Below are 23382 nucleotides of genomic sequence, written 5' to 3'. Positions count from 1 at the left end.
TAAGTAAACCTTATACTGCTTCTTTTAATAGCTTATCAGTATGGAACGTCAAAACCACAATGTTTACATTTGATTTTTGTTGCCGGAGCTGTGTATGGGGGGGGGTCCGTAGAGTAGTTGTCACCCCCTCCACACCCTTTAATATAAAGGGATTAAAGTCTATATGACTATAAATGAATAGAAAAGTCTTCGGACGTAAAATCAAACAAATACTTACCACTGTAAGACACATTTAAGTAACATGTTGTCATGTCGATAAAGAAGAGCTCATGCAATGATTGTAAACTCCACCGGAGTATAAAGTAGAGATAGGTGGACATATGGCCTGCGATGCCGGTCCAATTAGGTGGGTGTGTGCACAAAAGAAAGCACCACCCAAAACAGAAATAAGAAGAAGAAAAAGAAGGAGCTGTGTATGAGCTATTGATTTCTGTAATGCAGCTATAAACGTATTCACCTGCTCTTATACTGTCCATTAGACCTCTTCATGTTTTCAAAAAGTATCAAAAATGCAACCGGTCAGCCCCGAATCACAATTCTTATGCTAAAATAAGCCTCCTGTCAAATTTTCAGCTAATTCGGATACAATTTCGAGATGGCTCAAGTCGATTTAGTGTTTTTGGGCTACTTTTAATTTTGAAAAAAATCTAACAAGAGTTATAAACGGCGAAAACTATCGCAACAACCTCTATATGGAAGCCTTCTGGTGTGCTCTACAAGTCTTGTCAACATTGCGATTCGTTCCGTTCACGTTTTGACCATGTTAAAGTGATTTTCGGGATTGTACGACATTTCGCGGTAAAACATTCCGCGGTGTACCAGTTCGCGGTCTACCATTTCGCGTTCAGTATCATATCGCGGTATAACATTTCGCGGTTTATATTATTTGGCGGTATACCATTCCGCGGTGAAACTTTTCGCGGTCAATACCAATTTGCAGGTTTAATTTTACTAATGTTACAAGTAGTTAAATAATGTGTTCTTTAGCTTTGTAAAGCCTCAAATTCACCTAATTATTATGTAAAGTGAATAATCATTGAGTTTACACCAGACTCATATAAATTCAAATCCCAACCAAAAAAAATGTTTTGAAGCAAAACATATTTGCAAATACGACTACCGCCACCGCACCGAGAGTGACAATGTGTCTGGGGGTGAGAATGGGTCATCGCTTTCGCCGACAGTCAGGAGGTCGAAGAGCAAAATCGTCTAAAAAGGTCTCTTATCTTTTAATCTTCTTGCCCTCAGATGCATTCAATCCAATCTACAAGCATTCTAAGTGGTTGAAACAGTGACCCATTCTCACCCCCATTTGACCCATTGTCACCCCCATTTGACCCATTGTCACCCCCGATGACGGTATGCAAAGAATGTGAAACAACACACTTTGCCTTATACCGGGCAAATGCAAACATTTAAACAAAGCAAAACATAACATTTTGCTTTATACCGGGCAAATGCAAACATTTAAAGAAGGCGAAACATCAGATTTTTCGTTATACCGGGCAAATGCAAACATTTGAAGAAAGCAAAACAACACACTTTGCCTTATACCGGGCAAATGCAAATATTTAAAGAAGGCAAAACATCACAATTTGCCTTATACCGGGCAAATGCGAACATTTAAAGAAGGCGAAACAGCACATATTGTCTTATACCGGGCAAATGCGAACATTTGAAGAAGATAGCACATGATATTTAGCCTAATACCGGCTAACATTTAAGGAAGATACTTTTTGCCTTATGAATAATTTTCTGTCATTCCATCTTCTGAATTCTACCAGAATACCATAGCCTTTTAAGGTATTAAGACAGCGACCTTTATCATATGATATAATAGTGTATCTTGATGACAAAGTTCACACATCTAATATTGACAATAATGTATACTGCCCGTAACCGCATAGTTGTCCTATCTTTGCTGGGTTTCCTATTCATATGGGACAGTTATGCGATTACAGGCAGTATATGTATTTTGGAAATAACATAAAATAATGCGTAAAAGAAATTAGAAAAATACTTGAAAGGGAAACGCAATGAAAGAAACGGCCATATGAAGAAGAGAAAATTAATAGTTGGTAGAAAAGAATGGCAAACTCTTAAAAGTACAAAAAAAAATTAAAAAGATGAGCTAAGCTTGAATACCGCGAAACGGAGCACCGCGAAATTGTAAACCGCGAAATAATATATACCGCGAAACGGCATACCGCCAAATTGTATAAACCGCGAAACAGATTACCGCCAAATGATACAGACCGCGAAATGGTACACCGCGAAATGGTTTACCGCGGAATGTTTTACCGCGAAATGTCGGACAACCGATTTTCGGGCTTTTAGGTGCATATAAACACTGTTTCCCCCAAAAGTCGTTGTTCCACAAAATTCTTGTATTTATGACAAATCATTGCTAATTTATTATATTACTAGTTTATTTGTGGACGCTGTAGCGCCCGTGGCAAGTATTTTTTTTTTCAATCAAAATTTTCAACGTCTGTTGTCTGTGATTTTTTTCATCAAAGGCTGTGTCTGGTTGTCTAAGGTTGTCACTGGATTTGTTTTCTGAATCTGATAGTAAAAAAGAATTGAAGTGTCAAATATTTTTTTTTTTTTTGTGAGAATTTACCCACTTACTGCGTCTGGTTGGCTAGTCACCGGACAGACAAACAGGGCTATTATATATTTATCATTGAGTGCATCGTAGTAACAAGTGAAAACAAAGCTTCTTTGTTCAAACAACTTGTTTGAAAAAATTCTAACGTGCAAATTTATGACACATGTTCAGCTTCTGATTTTTAAGAATTTAACGGTAAATCGCACATTGGCAATTATATTACTTAAATGTCCAGGAAAAAAAGAGGAACAGTAATATAATAATTTAGCAATTATTTGTCATAAATACAAGAATTTTGTGGAACAACGACTTTTAGTGGAAACAGTGTTTATATGCACCTAAAAGCCCGAAAATCACTTTAACATGGTCAAAACGTGAACGGTACGAATCGCAATGTTCACAAGACTTGTAGAGTACACCAGAAGCTTCCGTATAGAGGTTGTTGCGATAGTTTTCAGCGATTATATCTCTTGTTAGATTTTTTTCAAAATTAAAAATAGCCTAAAACCACTAAATCGACTTGAGCCACCTCGAAATTTTATCCGAATTAGCTGAAAATTTGACAGGGGGCTAATTTTAACATAAGAATTGTGATTCTGGACTGACCGGTTGAATTTGTGATACTCTTTGAAAACATGAAGAGGTCTACTGTCCATGATCGCATATTTGTAACATTTGCATTTTGCTAGATTTTGTAAATCGTTTGTCAATCCTCCCCACAAACTCAATCATTTCCAGCTTACCACAGATAAGCAAGATAGCAAAGCCTATTTTACTATTGTGGGATTAGATGCAGTAAATTGAGCTTTTTGAACGATTCACAGGCTATTTACAAAATGAACAAAAATGCGAGTGTTACAAATATGCGATCATGGGCAGTATAGCAACTGACGAAGCGCTGTCAATAATGCTAGCAGATACTGTTTGTTTTTCAATGATATTTTGTAATCCTCCAGATTTTTCAATTTTGACTGGTACCTAAAAATTGAAAACAATAAATGATTTTATAATGCGCGAAGTTAGGGCGCGCGCGAAATTAGGGCACATCACGGTAATATGCAGATTTTGATAAAAATTTCTTCTTTGTCACTTTGTCAAATATTAGCCGAATCCGGATATTTTTATATGAAATTTAAGAGAAATTTGAATTCTATTTTTTCTTAGAACAATTTGAGTTTCTAAATACATTATTTGGCAATGTTTTGAACTGAATACTGCAAAACAAATTTTACTGTTGGACAAAGACGCCCCATAGTAGGCCATAATTTTATTATTTTTATAGAAGATTTTAAATTTTATAGTTTCTTTTCATATGAAATTATACCGTTGTCGTATAAAACTGTTTTAGCATAGTAAATTTACTAGAAAACTGCATTACCTGTAAGAATTTCATTATGTTTTATTGTTTTGACGTATTAACAATGTTATGCCATGATGAAAAGCTGTTTAGAATGAGAGCTTACCCGCATAATAATTTACTGTTCTTCAATCAGTTAAAAATTAGTAGACCTGTTTACTATTTTCAAGTCTTCCAGATTCAAAGCGTCACCCCTCCATTTTAATGGGCAGCTTGAAAGAAATCTCGCGGACAATTTTTAGCCAATTCCATGAATGATTAATTATTTTAGAGCGTCTTAGGGGAAATGCTACAAGGTTAAAAGACTATTATTCTTCCATTTACTTCTACTATTCACTTTTTATGTATCAACAAACAGATACGTATTTCGTTTCCTACTTGGAAACTTCTTCAGTGTTTGTTAACATTACCTAACTACTGAAGAAGTTTCCAAGTAGGAAACGAAATACGTATCTGTTTGTTGATTCATAAAAAGTGAATAGTGGAAGTAAATGGAAGAATAATAGTCTTTTAACCAATTCCATGAAGATTTAAAGGTGCATTAAATGAGATTTGTGGTTTTTTAGACTTTTGAGTTCTTCGAACTCCTACATATTTCAGCGAATACATTTACATTATTAAATGAGGATAACTCATTATAAACGGTCTAAGTACCACAATTAATCTTATATTGATAGAATTCTTCCTATAAAATATATGTCAAATTTACTTTTTCAAACGGAGAACGTAATCACTGTGATCAAAACATTGCCGAACTAAATTGCAGTTCAGTAAACATTGTTGATTAGGGTACAACTATTATGAATCTATACTGTTCCGGATTTACCATGGTAATTTACCTTTCAGCATAATTATTTACCGTTCTTCGTACAGCTACCAATAGAACGTAGATATGATTGATACTGGTACTTATTAACACTAAGTTCTTCAAACAATACAAATTTATGGAAAACTCTTGCATTAATCTAAACCAATGAGGTTTACGGTCTTCGCAACATAATCAATATAATATTAAAATCCTTCTTCAAAAAATGTATAAAGAATGTGCTATAATAATCATTATAAATAATATTTCATTATATCATATAACATTGTAAAAACTTCAAAACAGTAAAGCATAATGAAAATCTTACAGATAATCCAGTTTTCTGCTAATTTACTGTACTTAATCAGTTCTATACGACTACGGTATAATTCCATATGAAAAGAAACTATTATATTCAGAATGTACTATAAAAATAATAAAATTATGGCCTACTATGTGACGTCCTTGTTCAATTGAAAAATTGTGTTGCTGTATTTGGTCTAAAACATTGACAAATAATGGTTTTAGAAACTCAGTTTGTTTTAAGAAAAAATAAATATAAAAATATAATTTCTCTTTGATTTCATATAAAAACACCCGGGTTCGGATATTTGACAAGGTTAGAGCGTTTGTGAAACTGATTTCTCTTAAAAAAGAAGAATTTTTTATCAAAATTTGCATATTACCAACATTTGGAGCTAATTTCAAGCAATATGATGTTCCACAAAGTTTTCATAAATTTAATACTGAAGAGATTAATTACAATAGATTGTAAATCGGATGAAAATTGCCAATGTTATGATTATTTTTATGAAAGTCTAAATTTAATGATCAAAAAATTACCTTAAAGGCCTTTGCGCGACCTCTAAACTTCAATATTTTGGCCTGAAATTCTGAGGCTACTCTTTTTTTGCCATAAAAAAGCGACCATCTATGTAAGACGAATTAAGTACTCTCCATTTAATTCCACCAATTATTTTCGATATCTTTGCAGATACGTATTTCGACCACAACTGTGTGGTCGTCTTCAGTGTCTCGTATTTGACTCGTGAAGTCGAGTCAAGTACGAGACACTGAAGACGACCACACAGTTCTGGTCGAAATACGTATCTACAAAGATATCGAAAATAATTGGTGGAATTAAATGGAGAGTACTTAATTCGTTCTAGACGGTTGAAGACATTCCACTAAAAGAGCTTAATATATTTTTCTGATAAAAAAGCGTTTGGGCACACGAATTCCAGGTTTCATAAACATTCGAAAAATAAGCCTATTGCTTAGGTACGTAATAAAAGTAAGGCCCCTATAATGCGTACTTATGCTACAATTGTTGTCGGCGATCTTTCCCAACCCCTACTATTACTACAATGACACATACAATTGACAATGATTCTAATGAGTTAGAAGTTGTTTCCAAACCAAAGCGCCTGTGTGATATTGTGTGTACGTCTGATCGCATTACACCCTCTAGGTAGACCTGTGCGCCGCCGCGCCACGCCGCCGCCGCCGACCCTTATTGACGTACGCCGACGCCGGTCAAGGTGTCGGCGGCGCGCCATACGCCGGTTGGCTCCACGCCGCCGAATTTCGTATTTCACGCCGATGTTTGGCCAACACAAAAATCACATTATGCAGTGCGTTTGAATCTGCCGAACCAAGGCAACCTATCAAGCATTAATTAAATAGCTATTATACCTTTAGCAAATTTGTTTACTTTTATCCCTGTCACTTTAACTCGCTTTGGCGTGTTAAATGTTAGGTCATCCAAAAACTTCTTGGCTATAAATCTACAAATCAATGAGCATGACGATTAACTTCTAATCTCATATGTAGCTTCATGTGGAATAAACTCATTCTGGTCGCATTTTTAAAGGTTGGAATGTTACATATCTTAATTGGTCCAGTGCTTATACACTCAGTTTTTATTTATACAGCTCGGCAAATTCCACACAGCTGTTAGCCCAGCAAAATAAAAACTGATATCCCGGCAAAAATAACGTTTGTTAGCTGGTTTTCGGCAAATAATTTGCTGATTTTCAGCTATTTAGACAGAAATCTCGGCAAAACACGTTTGCTGGGGCTCGGCTGATCGAATCTCGGTAAAAGTTCAATAAATTGCTGAGATCCCGGAAAAAAATTAAATGTGTACAAACGCGGCTACCATAATGAATGTTGGATATGGATTCCCAGTCTGGTATGATTTTTTTTGCTTCCCTGGGCATGGAGTATCATTGTGTTAGCCTCATGATATGCGAATGCAAAATTGATCTTTTGGCTTCTGGAGCTGGAGCACGACCAACAAATTGAACATTATTCCTTCACTCTTCCTTGTAATTGCTAGAATTGTTTAAAAGAAAATAGTTTCGATTGATTTCGATAAACAATTCCCAAAGAAATTTCTTGGTTTTCTTGAAATAATTTCCAGGAAGTCCTGGAGGAAGTTCTGGAGGAATATCTGAGGAAAATTCTTAGAGCCTTGAGGAATTTCTGAATTTATCTCTGTTGTAATTTCTGGAGGATTTTCTGAAGGAATCTCTGTAGAAAATCATGAAAGAATTCTACGAGGAATGTCCAAAGAAATTGTTTAAGAAATTTAAGTATGTCAGAAATTCCTTTAGGAGATCCTTTGGAAATTGCTCTAGGAATTCGTACGGAGATATCTTAAAATTCGTCCTACAGTTTTGGAAGGAAATGGTGTTGGAAATTCCGAAGGAATTACTAGATTAATTTCCGAGGGAATGGAATGTGTTATAAAATACCTGAAAAAAATTCCAGTGGAATTGTTAAAATAATTTCCGAATGAATTTTGTAGAAATTTTTAAAAGTATGTATGTGTGTATGTGGTTATCCATCACCCTGGCTTGAGTCTTGCTCTGCATGCGGCTCCACCCAATAGCACAATCGAATTTAATTACAATTCTGCTTTCAATGCACTTCTGTGCGAAGGGCAAGAAACGGAGGTGACGGACCCGTAGCCAGAGACACTTACGCGAAGCCCGCGGGATAGAGAGAATCTCCTTTCAGCAATGTAATCCAACAGACTAATAAATAGATTCGCAATCCTTTTTGAGCTTTCTCAGGGATGGCTTCTTTGAAGATGGGCACGTCGAGTCCATTACAACTGTGGGGAAGTGTACCCATCTACATGAGTAGAAATTATTAAAAGTATTCCAAAAAAAAATTCTGAGGGAGTTCTTTATGGAATGGTTAGTATGAACCTTGTATGAATTTTTGATGGAATTTCCAGAAGAGTTCCTTAAAAAATATCTAAGGGTCCTAAGAAGTTCCGAAGCAATTCCTAGGGAAATTTAAAAGAAAAACCTGGTTTCATTAGTGGAGTTTTTTAAATGACTTGTTGAAGAAATTCTTGATCGGATTGCTGTCGGAGTTTTTAAGATATTTTAAAATGAGTTTCTTGATGACTTACCGAATTAACTCCTGAATATTTTTCCTAGGGAATCACTTAAGATATTTATGAAAAAAAAAATCTGTAGAAATTTTCTAAGGAACTCGTGCAGGAAATTCTCAAAGAATTCTTGAGAATATCCGAATATCTGTAATCTCGATATTTTGGGAGTTTTTCTTGGCATGTATTCTTGATTCTAGACTGAGCCAAAACTGAGTTTGTTTTACTTCTGTCCGGATTTTTGAAGAAATTCCTGGAGAACTATATAGGAATTTCTGAGTACATACCAATAGCTATTTGTTCGGTAAATCTATTAAACATTTCTTCGTAAATTACCTTGAGAATTCTTTCGGATATTCCTTCAGAAATTCTTTTTTTTTTATTCTTTGTTATAGAGTTAATGTGATACTTTCGTGATACTTATATGACTGAAAGAGCCGATAAAAGTCAAACAAAATTTATTATAGAGGTTTTCAGCCCTGGTTCACCGCTTTGAAATTCATTTAAAAATACAGTTAGAAGATCTTTTCAGGTTCTCTTTCGGTTATTCTTTCAAGAAATGAATCGGAAATTCCTCCAGGAGTTATTTTTTTTTTCAGAAATTCCTCCAGGTGGTCCTAAGGAAATTCCTTTAATAAACTATACAAAATTCATACAAGAATAATTCCGGAAAGATTTCTCATTTGGAGGAATTTATAAAGGAACTTTCGAAGAAATTTCCAAAGGTCTTTGAGCGTTAAACTTATTTTCAATTAAAAAAAACACTTAAACATAGGTTCAAAAAAATTAAAGGAACTTACAAACCAAATTTTAGAATATTTCCCAAAAGAATGTCTGAAGATATTCTCGAAAGAATTCTTAAAGGAATTTTAAAAGAAATTTTCTAAGTTCTACAGGAATTTCTGGAAGAGTTGCTAAAGGAATTTCCGGAAGAATGTTCGAAGGAATTCTTATAGGAAATTCAGAAAGAATTTCTGGAGAAAGTTCTAAATAAATTCCACAGGGAAATTTCGAAAGGAAGGAATTAAAAAAAACTAAAAACTAAAAAAATTCCGAAGGATTTTCCATGGGTATTTTCTAAAGAATTCTTAACCCTCGAGGACTCGTGCCGTTGTAAAAAGTACAACACTACCTAAAAAAGCTCGCTTGTCGTACTCACCGGAGGCGAAACTACATGAGTGATTCAGGATCAGGACTAAGCGAGTCCCGGAAGGTTAAAGGAATTTCCGTAAAAAGTTTTCGAATGAATTTCCGAAGAAATTCCCAAAAGACTCCGTAAAGGAATTTCTGAAGCAATCCCTAAAGTAATTTCCAAGGAAATTCCTAAAGGAGCTTTTGAATTAATTTTGGAAAGGATTTCCGAAGCAATACCCAAATAAATTTTCAAGCGAATTCTTCGAGAAAGTTCTGAAGGAATTCATAGGGTAATTCTAAATTAATTCACCGAATTCCTTTTTCGAATTTTCTGAGGAATATCTTGAGGAATTTCCAAACGAATTTCTGGATTTATATCTGAAGTACTTTCCACTGAATTTATGTGCTGTTATGCGGCAATATCCTAGTGGAGCATGTAATGTAAACTTTTGCTGTGGAGATACAAGCTATAGCTATAAGCATGTTCACCCTATCAGTCTATCTGTAACTAGCAATTGTACAAAAACCTAAAATACAATAATACAATCACGGTGCCCCGGTAGACCGTTATTATAAAATAAAAATGTCCATCAAAACCAAGTACAGGGCTCGATTCCTGTGGTAATTCTGCACCTCTGGACCAATTTTTAAAAAAATCCCTAGGAAGAATCTCGAGAAATCTTGATTTGAAGTTTTTAATTAAGAAATTTCAAAAGAATATATATTTTAATTCAATAATATCCCCAAAATACCTTCAAAGCCGTCCAAAAAGTGATCAAAGTTGTTTTCAACCAGTTTACATTTGTTGCCTTAATTACAATTATATTTTTTTACAACTGATTAAGCTCACCAAACTGACTTAGGTATGTTTTTTGTATGGCTTGAAGCCGTCTACCTTCAAGAATGCTACCTCTCGTTCAGAACCATTCATTAATTCACGTGCAGGCTGCAGATTCTTTGTTGAATGCCATTCAGATTAAAGTTTGTATTTTTTTATTGTATTAACAAATGTATTCGAGCATCAGAAGTAAAGATTGGAGTACGGAAAAAATGATGAAAAAAACCAACAGCTTGAAGATTTGTTTAAAGTAGTGTAGTTGTTTAGCATCATATAACAAGTTAGATCTTCGTCAGATGCTGTAACAATTAAATTGACGGAGCTTTGTCATATTTTGAGATTTCCCCGCAAAAGGATCATCGGACTGGTAATGACTCCAAAGATGACGGTAAGGAAAAGCTACGATTTTCAAGAGTGAGCTCGGCATATAGAATGAGATCTCGAGAACCAAGGAAAACATCAGGAAAAATGCACAAGAGAAAGAAAAAAAATACAAGCTTAGTGCATATTCTTTTGGGTTTTCGGCTACGACGAAGATAAAATATTCAATTTTTGAACTTTTAAAAACCTTTTAATAAAGAAACAAAATGAACGTTTGCTTATCTACGTCACTACACATCTAGTTCTGAATTGTTAATACGATTTTTAAGTTGCTCGAGAAGCGCCATGTTGAGTAAATTTATGGGTGAACCAAGTACAGATGAGGCATCAACAAATCGCATAGAGTTCATTAGAATACCGATCTTACGGATTACGTCATTACTCTGCTTAAACATTAACAATTTTCTAATTAATATATCAATCAGCAGGTTCCGAATGATTTCAAAAAAGTGTACGCAAGATACAGCTCTTTGAAACTCGAGCATGGTTTTGAGGAAGCAATTGATGGCTTTGCTAGCAGCTGGGAAAAGCCGCTGTTTCCATTCACGTCAAATGACCATATCTTGAATTATCATGTTTCAGAGTTCTGTAGAGATACCGGAATAGGTTTTGGCTTACATATCAAACATGCTTTTTTCTAGTCCGTTGATTAGAACTTTGACGAGACTTGGCAGCAAAGATCGGTTAATAAGTGCTGTGATCGAGTATAACAGCTTCTAACTACTATTATTCTACACGAACTCTGGTCTTACTTCTCTCCATTATGAACATAAACACTAAATTAAAATTATTTTTTACCTTTCATTCTATTAAACATTGAAAGCAACACTTATACTAAACTCGAGTAAGTTAGCCATACAAAAACATACTTAAGTCAGTTTGGTAAGATAAGTCAGTTGTAAATATTTATAGTTCTAATAACGGCAACGCGTGCTTAGGGCCATCTTTGGCGTTGTGCAAGAGAATGGTGTGTGGCGGCGAAGGATGAAACAGGCGAACCCAGTACCCAGAAGGTAGCTAAAGCTGGAAGGGTACGATGGGCAGGGCATATTTCAAGAATGCCGGACAGCAACCCTGCAGAGCTGGTGGTTAATTTCGACCGGCAGGTACAAGAAGAATTGAAGGACATTGTGGATTAATCAGGGTTTTTGGTGATATTTTTGGATTCTTATATGGATTCTTTTTAAATTTCTTAGCTTTAAATTTCAAATCAAGATTTCTCGAGATTCCTCCTAGGGATTTTTTAAAAAATTGGTCCAGAGGTGCAGAATTACCACAGGAATCGAGTCCTGTACTTGGTTTTGATGGACATTTTTATTTCATAATAACGGTCTACCGGGGCACCGTGACAATACTTGCTGCGTGATTTTTTTTTCTCAGCTTAAAATCATTCTCGCCGATTCACGCCGCCGCCGCCGCCGAACATTGCTTACGGCGTGACGCCGCCGACGCCGCCGCCGCCGGTGTAAAAATGGCCTTACGCCGCCGCCGTTCATAAATACTTCGGCGCACAGATCTACCTCTAGGGTAATGTTGTGCTGTATGTATAACGAAATAGGAAGCGCATCACCCTGCTTCAATCCATCCATGGTCAAGGTTGAAACTTACGCAACAATCCGATCATTCTGTATCAAGCCATATGCATTAAAAAGGACTGTGATATCTCATTAATCAATATGTCCATACTAGATTGATTTTCCAAAATCTTTATTATTCGTGAAAATATGTTCTATTGTAATATTGAATTACAGGTCTTAAGATGATGCTTTCTTGTCCGAACGTTTGTAGAGTTTTGTTTTTGCTTGCTTTGTTGCTTTATGGCCTAACATTTTACTCAAATCAAGCTTCTTAGATTCTATCCATCGATACATTTCAAAGTCAATCAATATCAGTAAATAAAAACCTTACTACAAACATACATATTTCCGATCGTATCAGATATTTGTAGGCGTACTTAAAACGAAGATCCTAAATTACAATCCATCAAGGAAAAATGTTAAATCCTACTTCTTTCATTACGAGAGCGAAAGAGAAAAGCAGGGAAATAATAATAAGAAAAAAGCGAGGGGAATTTACTCTGCGGAATCAGATGATTGCCAGATGAGACGTTCCTCATAGAAATCTATGACCAGTTGCGGACAGTGCTTACGTGCTTCCTTTGATGATACAAGCTGTGCCTTATCCTTGTCCTTCCACTGGATCAGGAAAAGTAGTTCATTGTTTGCTTCTGTTGCTCCAAGAATTTTCTCCGGAACGTATCCCCGTTCGAATCCATTCATGCCGTCATCACTAGCAGCTGCATCATTATCCGCGGCGGTCTTAGATTTGCTCGATTTGGTTGATGCGGAATCATCTTTGTCGTCATCTGAGCCCTCTTCATCCGAATCGGCCTTCCGCTTAGAGCTAGTAGAGGAAGGTTTGCTTGGTTTTTTCTTTTCCTTTTCCTTCTCCTTTTCCTTGGTGCTGCTCTCCTTTTTTGCTGCAGTACGAGCGTCTTCGAATGCCTTGATCAGTTCGGGACATTCCAAGTTTTCTCTGGGTTCCCAGGTGTTGGCCGAGGAATCGTATCCTTTCCATTTCAAGAAATACTCAACCTTGCCTTTGCGCTCCCGCCTATCTACGACCTTCTCGACGACGTACTCTTCCTCCTCACTAGATTCGCTATCGGAAGGCTTGTTATCCTTGGCCTTGCCCATTATTAAGCTGGAAATGATTTGAACAAATGTTGTGTTGATTGTAGCAACTTTTTAAACAAAAGCATTTAGTGGGTATGAGAACGTGCATAATTTTTTTGGCGGAACGCATAGTGCGAAGAGGAGAGATATATGAGTATGGAAACACAAATATTCTGACCCGATTTGCAGAATTTCAGAAATGTGATTAGGATTGTCTCCTATTCTAAAAAAACTGGAATCTGAACCAGAATCTAAACCGAAATCTAAAAATCAAAACCCACTTGTGGGACAAATGTGAAACACAGATGCGATAAATCTTAATACATATTTTTTTAGGCCGGCACAAATATGAATTCCTTCTTTGTCATGTTGGTCTTTGGATAACGAAGGGGGTGGAAATAAAAAAAATAAATGGATGAATTGATAAAATCGTAAAACTCATGAGTTTGGATAACTCATCAGAATATTAAAAAAAAATTCCAATCAAATTTTGAATTCTCCCTTAAATAAGAAAATAAAACCACAAAAAATCGAGGGGGCGGTGCAGAAGAAAATGATATTTGTTCCGGCCTTATTATACTTTTTAGTATTTCTTCATGTAAAACAAGTTTGAGAAATCCAACGATAAATTACAAACTACAGCGGGAAATCAACTCGGCCGGTGTTGTGCGGTTTATCGATTTCACCATTTAGAGAATCCTGAAACAAACTTTTGATTATGTTAGAAAATGTATCATTATCCATTGTGAGGACCTGTTCAGTCTATACGTATGCATAATTTCAGTTTTATCGCCTAGGTTGAATTGAATGTTAAAAATTTAAACAAAAAGAAATCCATGTTCTCTCCCAAGAAAAAAACCTTTTTTCTAAGGGTGGCCAATATTGCCCCGTATAGTCGGGAACACACATTAAAATCAAAACATTTTCAAAATTGCATTCCAACAATTTTCCAAACGTATTTATCATCATTCATCGACGTAAACTCCTTGGTACATAAAAACCAACTACATTTGAGCTTTTCAGCGCTTTTCGGAACGATTTCCCTAGGTGTTCCATATTACACCGATCAACCCTATTTTGTTCCACTGATCGAAGAGGTCTGTGTTGGATATGTTAAACCAATAAGAATCCCTCAAACTTCGACGTGTAAAACCCTGGTAAAACCATATGGGACGTGTTTCAAGCAAGGATAGAAAAGGATATGCATTGTACGCATGTAAGAGACAATACCCCCGGAGTAGTTTTTCAAGTCGTGTTAGAGTTGTGCGCCGCCACGCCGCGGCCGCCGACGATTTTTATGCGCTCCACCAGTTTTGACCGGCGCGCCGCTGCAATTTTTTGACCTTGTCGCTGGTTTATTTTGGGCGCACCGTTGAAATAATTTCATTGCCGTATCCTGGAGGTGATTTTAAATGTTCATCCTCCTCCCCAATTTGTTAAAAGGAAAATTCCATTCAAACCCTTACATGAGAAAAATTTCGGCTGCGCCGCTGAAAAGAACATATACACTTGAACCTCTTTCAATGTCACTTGTTTGGAGGATGCAAAAAGAACTTTTGTTCATATCGCTTGTTTTTCACTTTAATTATCTTCAAATTCTTTTAAATAGAATACATAAAATTATAGTAATCAAAGAATGCAAGGTCAATTAATTAAATATGGTATCGCCACATGTTTCAGGTCTTGTAAGAATTTCTTGGAGTTTAGGCTTTCAGATATCCACGCGTAAACTAATATATTCCGGCCTATATATTAATATTCCTAGCGATTCATTAATCAAATTGGACTTACCTTCAACATGTGTGGCTATTCCAATTTGGTTACATGGATAGCATAGAGCATGAACCTTTTTTTAGAAACAGCCAGCTAATTGATCGCTATCCAATTCAATTTATGGACCACAATTAACTTAAACGAATAAAAAAACAAAAAGCTCCCAAGGAGCTCTAGGCCTAGGTATTATACTCCAGACAATTCTGGTATGAAGTGGGATGCATATCGGTAGGGATGAGTCTTTTCTAAATATATTAAAAATTGGAAAACGATCCGTTGCGCTTAATATTTTACTTGCTTGAGAGAAGCTTAGAAAATGAAAAGATTCTGGATCATTGTAATTTAAAGACCTGGGACACAAAATTGGGCAGAAATATGATTCTTAGTTGCTTAATCGAACTGAATACAGAAGTCCCTCCTCTCTCCAACAATGAAAAGTTCTTGCTATGCCACTAATTTGCAAGATATTTTATCGTTTTTAAAGAAATCTGATATTGTAACTGATGACAGACAAGATCTGTCGTAATCTGAAAAAGTGACATATACGTCATTTTTCAAAAATGGTGTTAACGAGTAGTACTCATCGAGCTCTTTAACAAAAAAATGAAAAAAAAAATCCATGTTATAATTAGTGACCACCTTTGTACATAACTGGTATTAAACCAGGAAATCCTTCTGGTACCTTTTTAGCTAACCCTTCATGGGAAATTTCTTCACCCGGAATTCTGGAAAATTCAATTCTGGGATCTTTGCCACCAGCGATTCTTTCTGCACAAATTCTGGGGATTCAATTCGCACACTAAGAATTTTGAGGAATTGCTCCATTAGGAATTTTGAATTCTACTTCTGAAAAAAATCCCTTACAAAAATTCTGCAAAATGCCTTTTTAGGAATTCTGGGACTCATATTTCAAGAATACAGGATTATACCTACCCAGGAATTCTGATCATTTATCCCTTCAAAAATTATGGTGCATTTCAGGAAACTTGGCCCCTCTGCGGACTGTTATTTTTTTTTTTTAATTCTGAACAATTTCTCTAGGACTCTAGGGAATATCTGCTTCCTGAATTGGGAAACTTTCTTTTGTCTTTATTAGCGAGACTTACAGCCCAAGGCTGGCTCGTCTTGTAAAAATTGGGAAACTGGTTTCCAATCATTCTGGGTTCTTCCATCTCAAGGAATTCTGGGGATTTCCTTGCTTAGGAGTTTTGAGAACTTTCCGATACCACCAAAAATCTTAAGAACTGTGGAAATTTCCCCCAGATATTTTATAGATATTCTTCTTCAGAAATGCAAGGAACTTGTTACACAAGAATTGTGCAATATTCTTACATTAGTATTTTTGGAGAATTTCTTCTTCAGAAGCTCTTTTCTAACCAAATTTCACCACAATGTTCCATCTCTTTTATTTTAATCCATCGCCAGTTGCTCGACAACGACTTTTCACAGCATACTTTCGAGCATACGTTTTTATCCTCCGAGGATTCTGGCGCATTACACACCTCATCCTATAAATTTGTAGGAATTCCTCCCTCACGAATTATAAGGAAATCTTCTCCTATGAATTATAAGAAATTGTTTCTCCTTGTATTCTGCGGAATTCCTTCGATAGGACTTCTCAAAAGTTCCTTCTACAAGAATTCGTGTGAAATTGTGAGGGAGAGTCGTTTATACTCTCAGTTTTTCAATTCACTCCAAGAAGGGATTCCCTTATACAGAAGTTCTGATGGGTTGTTGATGGAAATATCCTTGAAAATGACCATCGGTTCCTGTAAATTTCTTTAGGATTTTCACATATGTCCTACAGGATATCGCTCATCTAATCTTTTTTTTTGTTGTTATTACATCCCCCTTTTGAAAATTTTGGTATCGCAGCTTGGTGCTCATCAAGCATTTCTACAGTTTTTAACTGCGAAGTTTCCAAGTAGATTCACTATTTTCTGCATTCCTGTGTTATAACTCATACAGTCAAACCTCCATGAGTCGATGTTCTATGACTCGATATCGACTAATGGAAGCAAATTATCCAATATTAAAAAATATTTTCTGGGTTACTGTGATGGTCCCTTTAAACAGATTTCCAAAGATTTCCTATTCCACATGTCGATATTTCCATGAGTCGATGGTCCCTTCAATATCGACTCATGGAGGTTTGACTGTAACACTAAAGAGATGATGCTCATAGGCATAGGGAAGTATGAATAAAAACTTACATACCATTAAATGGATTCAATCTTGCGGTGGTCTTGCCCGTGAGGCCACCAGTCTATGGAAGGCATAAACCTCCCGGAAGAAATTTAAAGCAGATGATGATATAGTAAAGAAACATTGAAGATAATTTTTTGAAGATATCATAAGTGAATTTTCTTGTTGTATTCCTGAACGATTATTTAATCCTTTCCTTCCCATGGTAGCTGTAGAGCTCCATCAAATTTTGCACCTTCCAACATTCATCAAATTATTTCAACAACAAAAAGCAATATTTGGCACAACTTTATGGTTTCATTAAACTGCAAATATAATCAATTTTGAGTAAAAATAGTGAAACTATTGAAAACAATAAAGTAACTATTAAATTACAATCAAAAACTTTGTTTTTCGTTTTCAACTAATTTTAGCTATGCTAAATAACTTTTGTTCTAGCATTTTTTTCATTGATGATTCCTTCCTATTGAAATCATTGTAAAAAGTCGTGGGAAAGGGAGGGTTAACAGCGTACAATATAATGTTTATTGCCATTAATGTACGGGACATGCAAATAATATTCAAAAAAGTTATTGTTCGTCATCCACCGACGAAATGATAATTTTGAATCGCGCCGAATCCAAGCCGTTGCCGCCGCCGCGAGAGCAACCGTTAGAAAATTACGTTCACGCCGCCTTCAGTTCAAAGTGGATCGGCGCACAGGTCTAGAACGCGTCCACGCACAATACCCAGCATCAAATGGATTCACGCACAGGCACACGTATTATAATACGTGTATGTTACAGTGACTATAATAACAGTGTCGTCAAGTGTCAGAATTGGAACAGAATCGTCTGTCAGTTCCATACAAATGCGCGTTCCAAACGAGCAGGAGACCTGTCAAACGTGGCACATGACGTTACTCTTCTTATAGGACTCTAGTGTATGTAAATCCTTTTGATGATGCGTGTGTGTGGATGCGACGTGTAAACACAGCTTGGAAAACCGCTTCATTGATATCGGGCCTAACAATAATAGATCCACATACCCCCACAATGACTAGTTTATCAATGAGCAGGCAACATGCATTGGCCAACATCCATCGACTGTTCTTGGCACGAGACTTGGATAACAGCTACTTACCGTGGTCCAGATACTCAATTTCAGTTGATTTATAATAGTATCGTGAGGGCTGTTATTGAACGTGTGAAATACATGAAGTCTGATAAAATTCAAGTATTTATTTTGGATTGTTCTGTTTTGTTCATAACAACGACTAAACACTTGGAATACGAGAACGGTTTTTCTGTCCCAATAGATCATTGTACCAGTTATTGCGATTTACGTGGAAATATTGTTTCGCAGCAATGAGTAATTATTCGGCACATAATACTCCACGTAAAAACCAACTTCAGTATATTCTGAAATTTTGGAATGTGGTATTTGCAAATGACTGGAAGCTCATACCTGTGCTCATACTATAACTGATCGTCTAGGGCGATTAAGGTTTTAGCTTGGTATGTTGTAAACACGTCCATAGACTAGATAAAAAATAATAAATTTATAGATGAAAGCACATACGAGCTATACTCGATGCACTCTAGAAATAGATCATAATAAAGAAAATTCAATAAAATTTAAAGTAAAATATCAATAACATTTTGTAAACACTCCACAAATGGCGCGCTAACCCTAACATTTCTCTATAGACTTAAAATCCCATGTAAATTTTTTGATACGAAACATGAATGCAATAAACACTCTTTCGTTGCAAATTAAATTCTCGTTTCTGCAGTTATTTCTAACTAATTCTTAATTTATATTAGTAACTTCAGTTTCTACTTACGATCAAAGCGTCGTCCTCTCAACAGGGAAGAATAAAATCGATGGTGGCGCTAGTGGATGCGGCTGGCGAGACGGGCTAACCAGACTGGAAAAGAGCAAGAAAAAGAGTAAGATGCCGTCATGTTTGCCGCTGGTTTGAAAAGCGAAATTTAACTATTACCGCTTAGTAGATCCGGCTGAATTTATCCAAACCACGTTTGAAAAAGTTTCCTGCAATCGGGAAACGTATTTTTATGCAAAATCGACTAGCAACTTATGCTTTATTTCCTCCTGAAGCACTTCACAGTAAACCTCGTTCGGCAAACAAAAATGCGCGATGGCTTCCTCTTCGTTTGGAACTCGCAGCTCGGCGCCCGCAAAACTTTTGACAGCAGTGCCCCCAGCAGATACCGAACTGAAACGTCATTTTTTTTAGATTTTATACCAGTTGCAAGATAAATATAATAGATAGTATAAAGAGGCTATGCACTCTGAGAAAAATATGCTGAACTGCGTTTCTCCTGGGGTTGACTCCGTCAAAATTGTATCTCGTTTCATTCTGAGGTTTTACTGTTATTATTGTCTCAATCGGTTCTTTGGCAAGGTCATCTTTTCCAAGGAAGAACCCATATTTTTTGTAGCCTCTAACCTCTAACTATTTTTTAAAATCGAAACAAAAACCGAAGAAGTGCTGCACGTGTGAACCGGCCTGAAAAATATACCCGATGATCGTTAAAAATCGGGCCAATCTTCAAAACACAGCACTTTTTCGATTTTTGTTTTGAATTTAAAAAATACTTAGAGCAAGATTACCGGTGGTGAGTTTAAGCCGTTTGGCAGCGCAGTATTACTTGACACTTTACCGGTCGCTACTAAACGCGCTGCTATAACAGTAGCGCGACTGACAGGTGACCAAATTTGGTAGCGCGAAAAGAGCGCTGCTATTTGATGAACTGTCAACTGTCAAACGTCACCGGTACGGAATACAGCAACCAAACTGAGAGCCGAAAATAGTGACCGATACGGAAACGAGTGACGAAACTAAAATGAAAGCGCTGCGCGGGTGATTAAAATGCTCGCGACTGGTAATGATGCTCTTAGAGGTGTCAAAAAATATGGGTTGTTTGGGAAAGGTGAACAAGAACAAAATTACTGGGCGCGAGTATTAGCCGTGCCGACAATAAAAGATATTTTAGTTACTAGATAAAGATTGTCGCTTCGGTTTCCTTTGTTCTGCTGTCCGAAACATGTATGGTACCTAACTGTCAAATCGTATATATTTTTCTTCCATTGACATTTAGATCCCCTATCCTCACCAGCAAAAGATGTTCCGGACAGCGACGACAGCGACAATGTTTATCTGGTACCTAACTAAAATATCTTTTGTAAAGGTCAATTACGTGTCGGGCTTGAATGTCTGTTCTCTGTGCTTCAGCATTGCAAGCGGCCTTGATTTGACCCTGACTCGATCGCCGTAAAACTCGTATAAAACAGTAGAAAATTCTCACTCACAGCTGGCGCTAGTGACGAACAACAGCGATGTTTTGTGGCGATGTGTCAAAATTAGCTATAAAAATCTTTATTTTTATTCACGTTTGCAAAATATTTCGAAGAAATTAGTAATTTTGTAAAAACTTTAAAGTGTTTGATTTCGAAAAGTTTGCTAATCATAACAAATTCTCCATGTAAAAACTTTGGATCATCACAGAATATTGGCCATGGCGAGCAGCAGCAGCAATAACGCAATGTACTTGCGGCAGCAATTTTCTGCTCTGCTGGGGAACACTTCGTCATCCATCAAGTTTATCTGCATTTCGACACTGGTCGGTTATGCATTATCCTTCTCGGACCGGGCAGTGGACATCCTCAGCGTCACGCCGGGCTACCTGATGCCACCAACGTTTTGGATATGGACAATATTCACATTCTGTTTTATTGAACTGCACTTCTGGGAAGTGCTGGTGGATCTGATTACAGTGGGGCTGTGCGGGAAGCTGATTGAACCATCCTGGGGTCAGATGGAGATGCTGCAGTATTTTGCCATCACCAATATCGGCGTGGCGATATTGACCAGCTTTTACTATCTGTTCTACTCAATGATAACCAAAGACGCTGAATTTCTGTTCGACGTCCATATCCATGGACTGGCCGGAATGAATGCAGGTATTTTATAGAATGTTGGTGGGTTTGTTCGAGTGGCTTAACCATGTAGTTTTCTTTTCAGCTGTTAGTGTTGCTGTAACACAAATCATGCCAGATCATTTAATTGCTCGGACACCGCTCGGGAAATTTACGAACAGGTTGGTAAAAGATTTTACATTGGTCTATAGTTAAGCTTTTTTTTACTTTGAGATAATTCCCTGAAAGACGAAGGAAAATCTGATATAAGACTTCAGTCACGGATTTAACAATTATGTGTCCCACTGAAGGTTGTTGATTTCGTGTTCCGCCTCCGTGCTCGTAGAAAGGAATTATCCGTTCTATACATGCAATCAAATGTATTTTTATTCTGCAGGAATGTTCCACTTACGGTAGTGGTTGTGTCAATAATTATGTGGGCAATCGGTTTTTTGGACGGCACGTATCCAGCAATGTTTGCTTCGGGGCTGTACGTTTCATGGGTCTATCTTCGGTTTTACCAGCGGCATTCCAACGGAACCCGCGGAGACAGTGCAGAAAACTTCCGTTTTGCCAGCTTCTTCCCCAATGTATTGCAACCTTTCATAAACCTAATTGCTAATCCTGTGTATCTGGGTTGCCTACGAATTGGTTTGGTCAAGCGATTGACACCACAGCAAAGCAGTTCGTCTTCGCTACAATCAGTCAGCGTCCAGTCACTCGTAGGTGTTGATCCTCATGACATGGAACGACGAAGGTAGCTTTCCGTTTTGTACTTTGCAGAATGTTGTTTTAATCATCTTATTTTTATTTTAGGCAAATTGCATTAAAGGCTCTCAGTGAGCGGTTATCTAAAACCACAGATTCTAGTCGTCAAAACACATTGCCTAAATCTTTCCCGCAGACGGGCGCTTCTGGAAAGCATCACCACCATCATCACGGAGGGCACCACGGTCACCATCACGGTGGTCACTTGCCCTTCCCCATGACCCTCGAACGACCAGCAATTCCTCTTCCTCCTCCACCGAGTAAGTCAGCGCTAAAAACCGACTCGACGAAGCAGAATAGTAGCAGCAGCACAACTACGGTAAATTTGATTAATTTGGACCAAACCGAACAAGGCCAGTCGGAGGTATCGACGACGAATACTTAAGAGACAGCGGCTTGTTGGACTAGCAGACCAAAACTGGCCAGCGCGAATTTGTTGATAAAGGAATATTTGTATCATCTCCGTAGTAGCGGGACACCGTATTCCCTGAGGTGAACATTTGGCAAAATATGAGGCGCAGGCGTTGTACGGTAAAAATGTAAAATTTTCGAATGTAACGAAAAGAGATGCTTTAAATAACTACTACTAGGCTACGCCCTTTCCCTGTTTCTGTTTATCTATTTTTCTGTAGATTTTAATTGTGATGATTGATTGGTACGCTATAAATACACGGAAGTGATGTGAATGGTAATGGCATTAGTAAGTCAGTTGAATTGCCTGCAGACTGCATTATCGTGACAGATCTAAATAAAATTGTACCTACCATACGAAGCGTTTTTTTTTTCTTTATATTAGCATACATTTAATAATTCACGTGTATAAGATGTCACAATCAATGATTTTGGCAATGAATTACAAAAAAAACTAGTCATAACATCATGGTTTTTGATCCCGAAACGGGGTCTTCCACGAAAGGCTGAATCACTTAAGGCTTAAAAGTAAAAATCTAACAAAAGGCTTGAAATAACAAAAGGTTGAAAAATCGTGAGAAACCAATTTTAGTGGAAGAATTCACATTTGACGTTGATAGGGGCACAAACTAAAATGATCCGCATCCTTCATGCAACTTCTTGTTGTCTTTCGTTTTTTATACGGAATTCTTATTGCTACAGTCTACATATAGCTCAAAAAATTTTGAGGTAACATAGAAAGAAACAAGACTTGACTGTTCTTGGTTCTTGTATTTGGTTTTTGATTCTTGCCAAGATTACCTTCTTTTTTTTTATTCTTTATTCTTCTCTCTTCTTTTTTTCCTTCTTTCTTTCACTTCCGTAACCCTTTTTTCTTCCTTTTTTTATTTCAGTTTTTCATTTCTTTCTTCAACCTTTCTTATTTCCTTCTTGCTATTTCTTTCTTGCTTCTTTGTTATAGCTTACTTCTTAGTTCTTCCTCGATAGTTCTTCTTTCTTAATCCCTCCTTCCTTGTTCCTATTTCCTTGTTCCTTCTTCTGCCTTCCTTGTTCCTTCTTTCTTCTTCCTACTTCTTTTTTTTCTGGTTTCTTCTTCC

The 23382-nt window shown here is 36.8% G+C and overlaps 2 protein-coding genes across 2 annotated transcripts; one reads left to right on the top strand and one right to left on the bottom strand.

Moving 5' to 3' along the window:
• Nucleotides 1–12222: 12222 nt before the first annotated feature.
• On the bottom strand, nucleotides 12223–19381 carry LOC134213689 (chromobox protein homolog 3-like). The gene is made up of 3 exons (XM_062692966.1): nucleotides 19170–19381; nucleotides 19011–19094; nucleotides 12223–13235 (listed from the first exon to the last, which is right to left on the bottom strand). Exon 3 carries the CDS (start codon nucleotides 13226–13228, stop codon nucleotides 12605–12607), a length of 624 nt encoding a protein of 207 aa, XP_062548950.1. The 5' UTR covers nucleotides 13229–13235; nucleotides 19011–19094; nucleotides 19170–19381; the 3' UTR covers nucleotides 12223–12604.
• Nucleotides 19382–20529: 1148 nt separating this feature from the next.
• LOC134218136 (transmembrane protein 115) lies at nucleotides 20530–22642 on the top strand. Its single transcript, XM_062697011.1, has 4 exons — nucleotides 20530–21151; nucleotides 21213–21288; nucleotides 21504–21863; nucleotides 21923–22642. The coding sequence occupies exons 1-4, from the start codon at nucleotides 20707–20709 to the stop codon at nucleotides 22257–22259; spliced, it is 1218 nt and encodes a 405-aa protein (XP_062552995.1). The 5' UTR covers nucleotides 20530–20706; the 3' UTR covers nucleotides 22260–22642.
• The last annotated feature ends 740 nt before the right edge of the window (nucleotides 22643–23382 follow it).

This window comes from Armigeres subalbatus, chromosome 2 (assembly GCF_024139115.2).
Source record: "Armigeres subalbatus isolate Guangzhou_Male chromosome 2, GZ_Asu_2, whole genome shotgun sequence".
NCBI classification, from domain to species: Eukaryota; Metazoa; Arthropoda; class Insecta; order Diptera; family Culicidae; genus Armigeres; species Armigeres subalbatus.
The sequence above is the reverse complement of the archived record's forward strand: the minus strand, read 5'-3'. Positions and strand labels throughout refer to the sequence as shown.

What these genes read in the sequence shown, in the direction of transcription:
- LOC134213689 (XM_062692966.1), bottom strand. Translation starts at nt 13,228, where the DNA reads ATGGGCAAGGCCAAGGATAACAAGCCTTCCGATAGCGAATCTAGTGAG.
- LOC134218136 (XM_062697011.1), top strand. Translation starts at nt 20,707, where the DNA reads ATGGCGAGCAGCAGCAGCAATAACGCAATGTACTTGCGGCAGCAATTT. An exon ending in ACTGGCCGGAATGAATGCAG is followed by an intron (nt 21,152 to 21,212) that starts GTATTTTATAGA and finishes TTTTCTTTTCAG; the next exon opens with CTGTTAGTGTTGCTGTAACA. An exon ending in CATGACATGGAACGACGAAG is followed by an intron (nt 21,864 to 21,922) that starts GTAGCTTTCCGT and finishes TTTTTATTTTAG; the next exon opens with GCAAATTGCATTAAAGGCTC.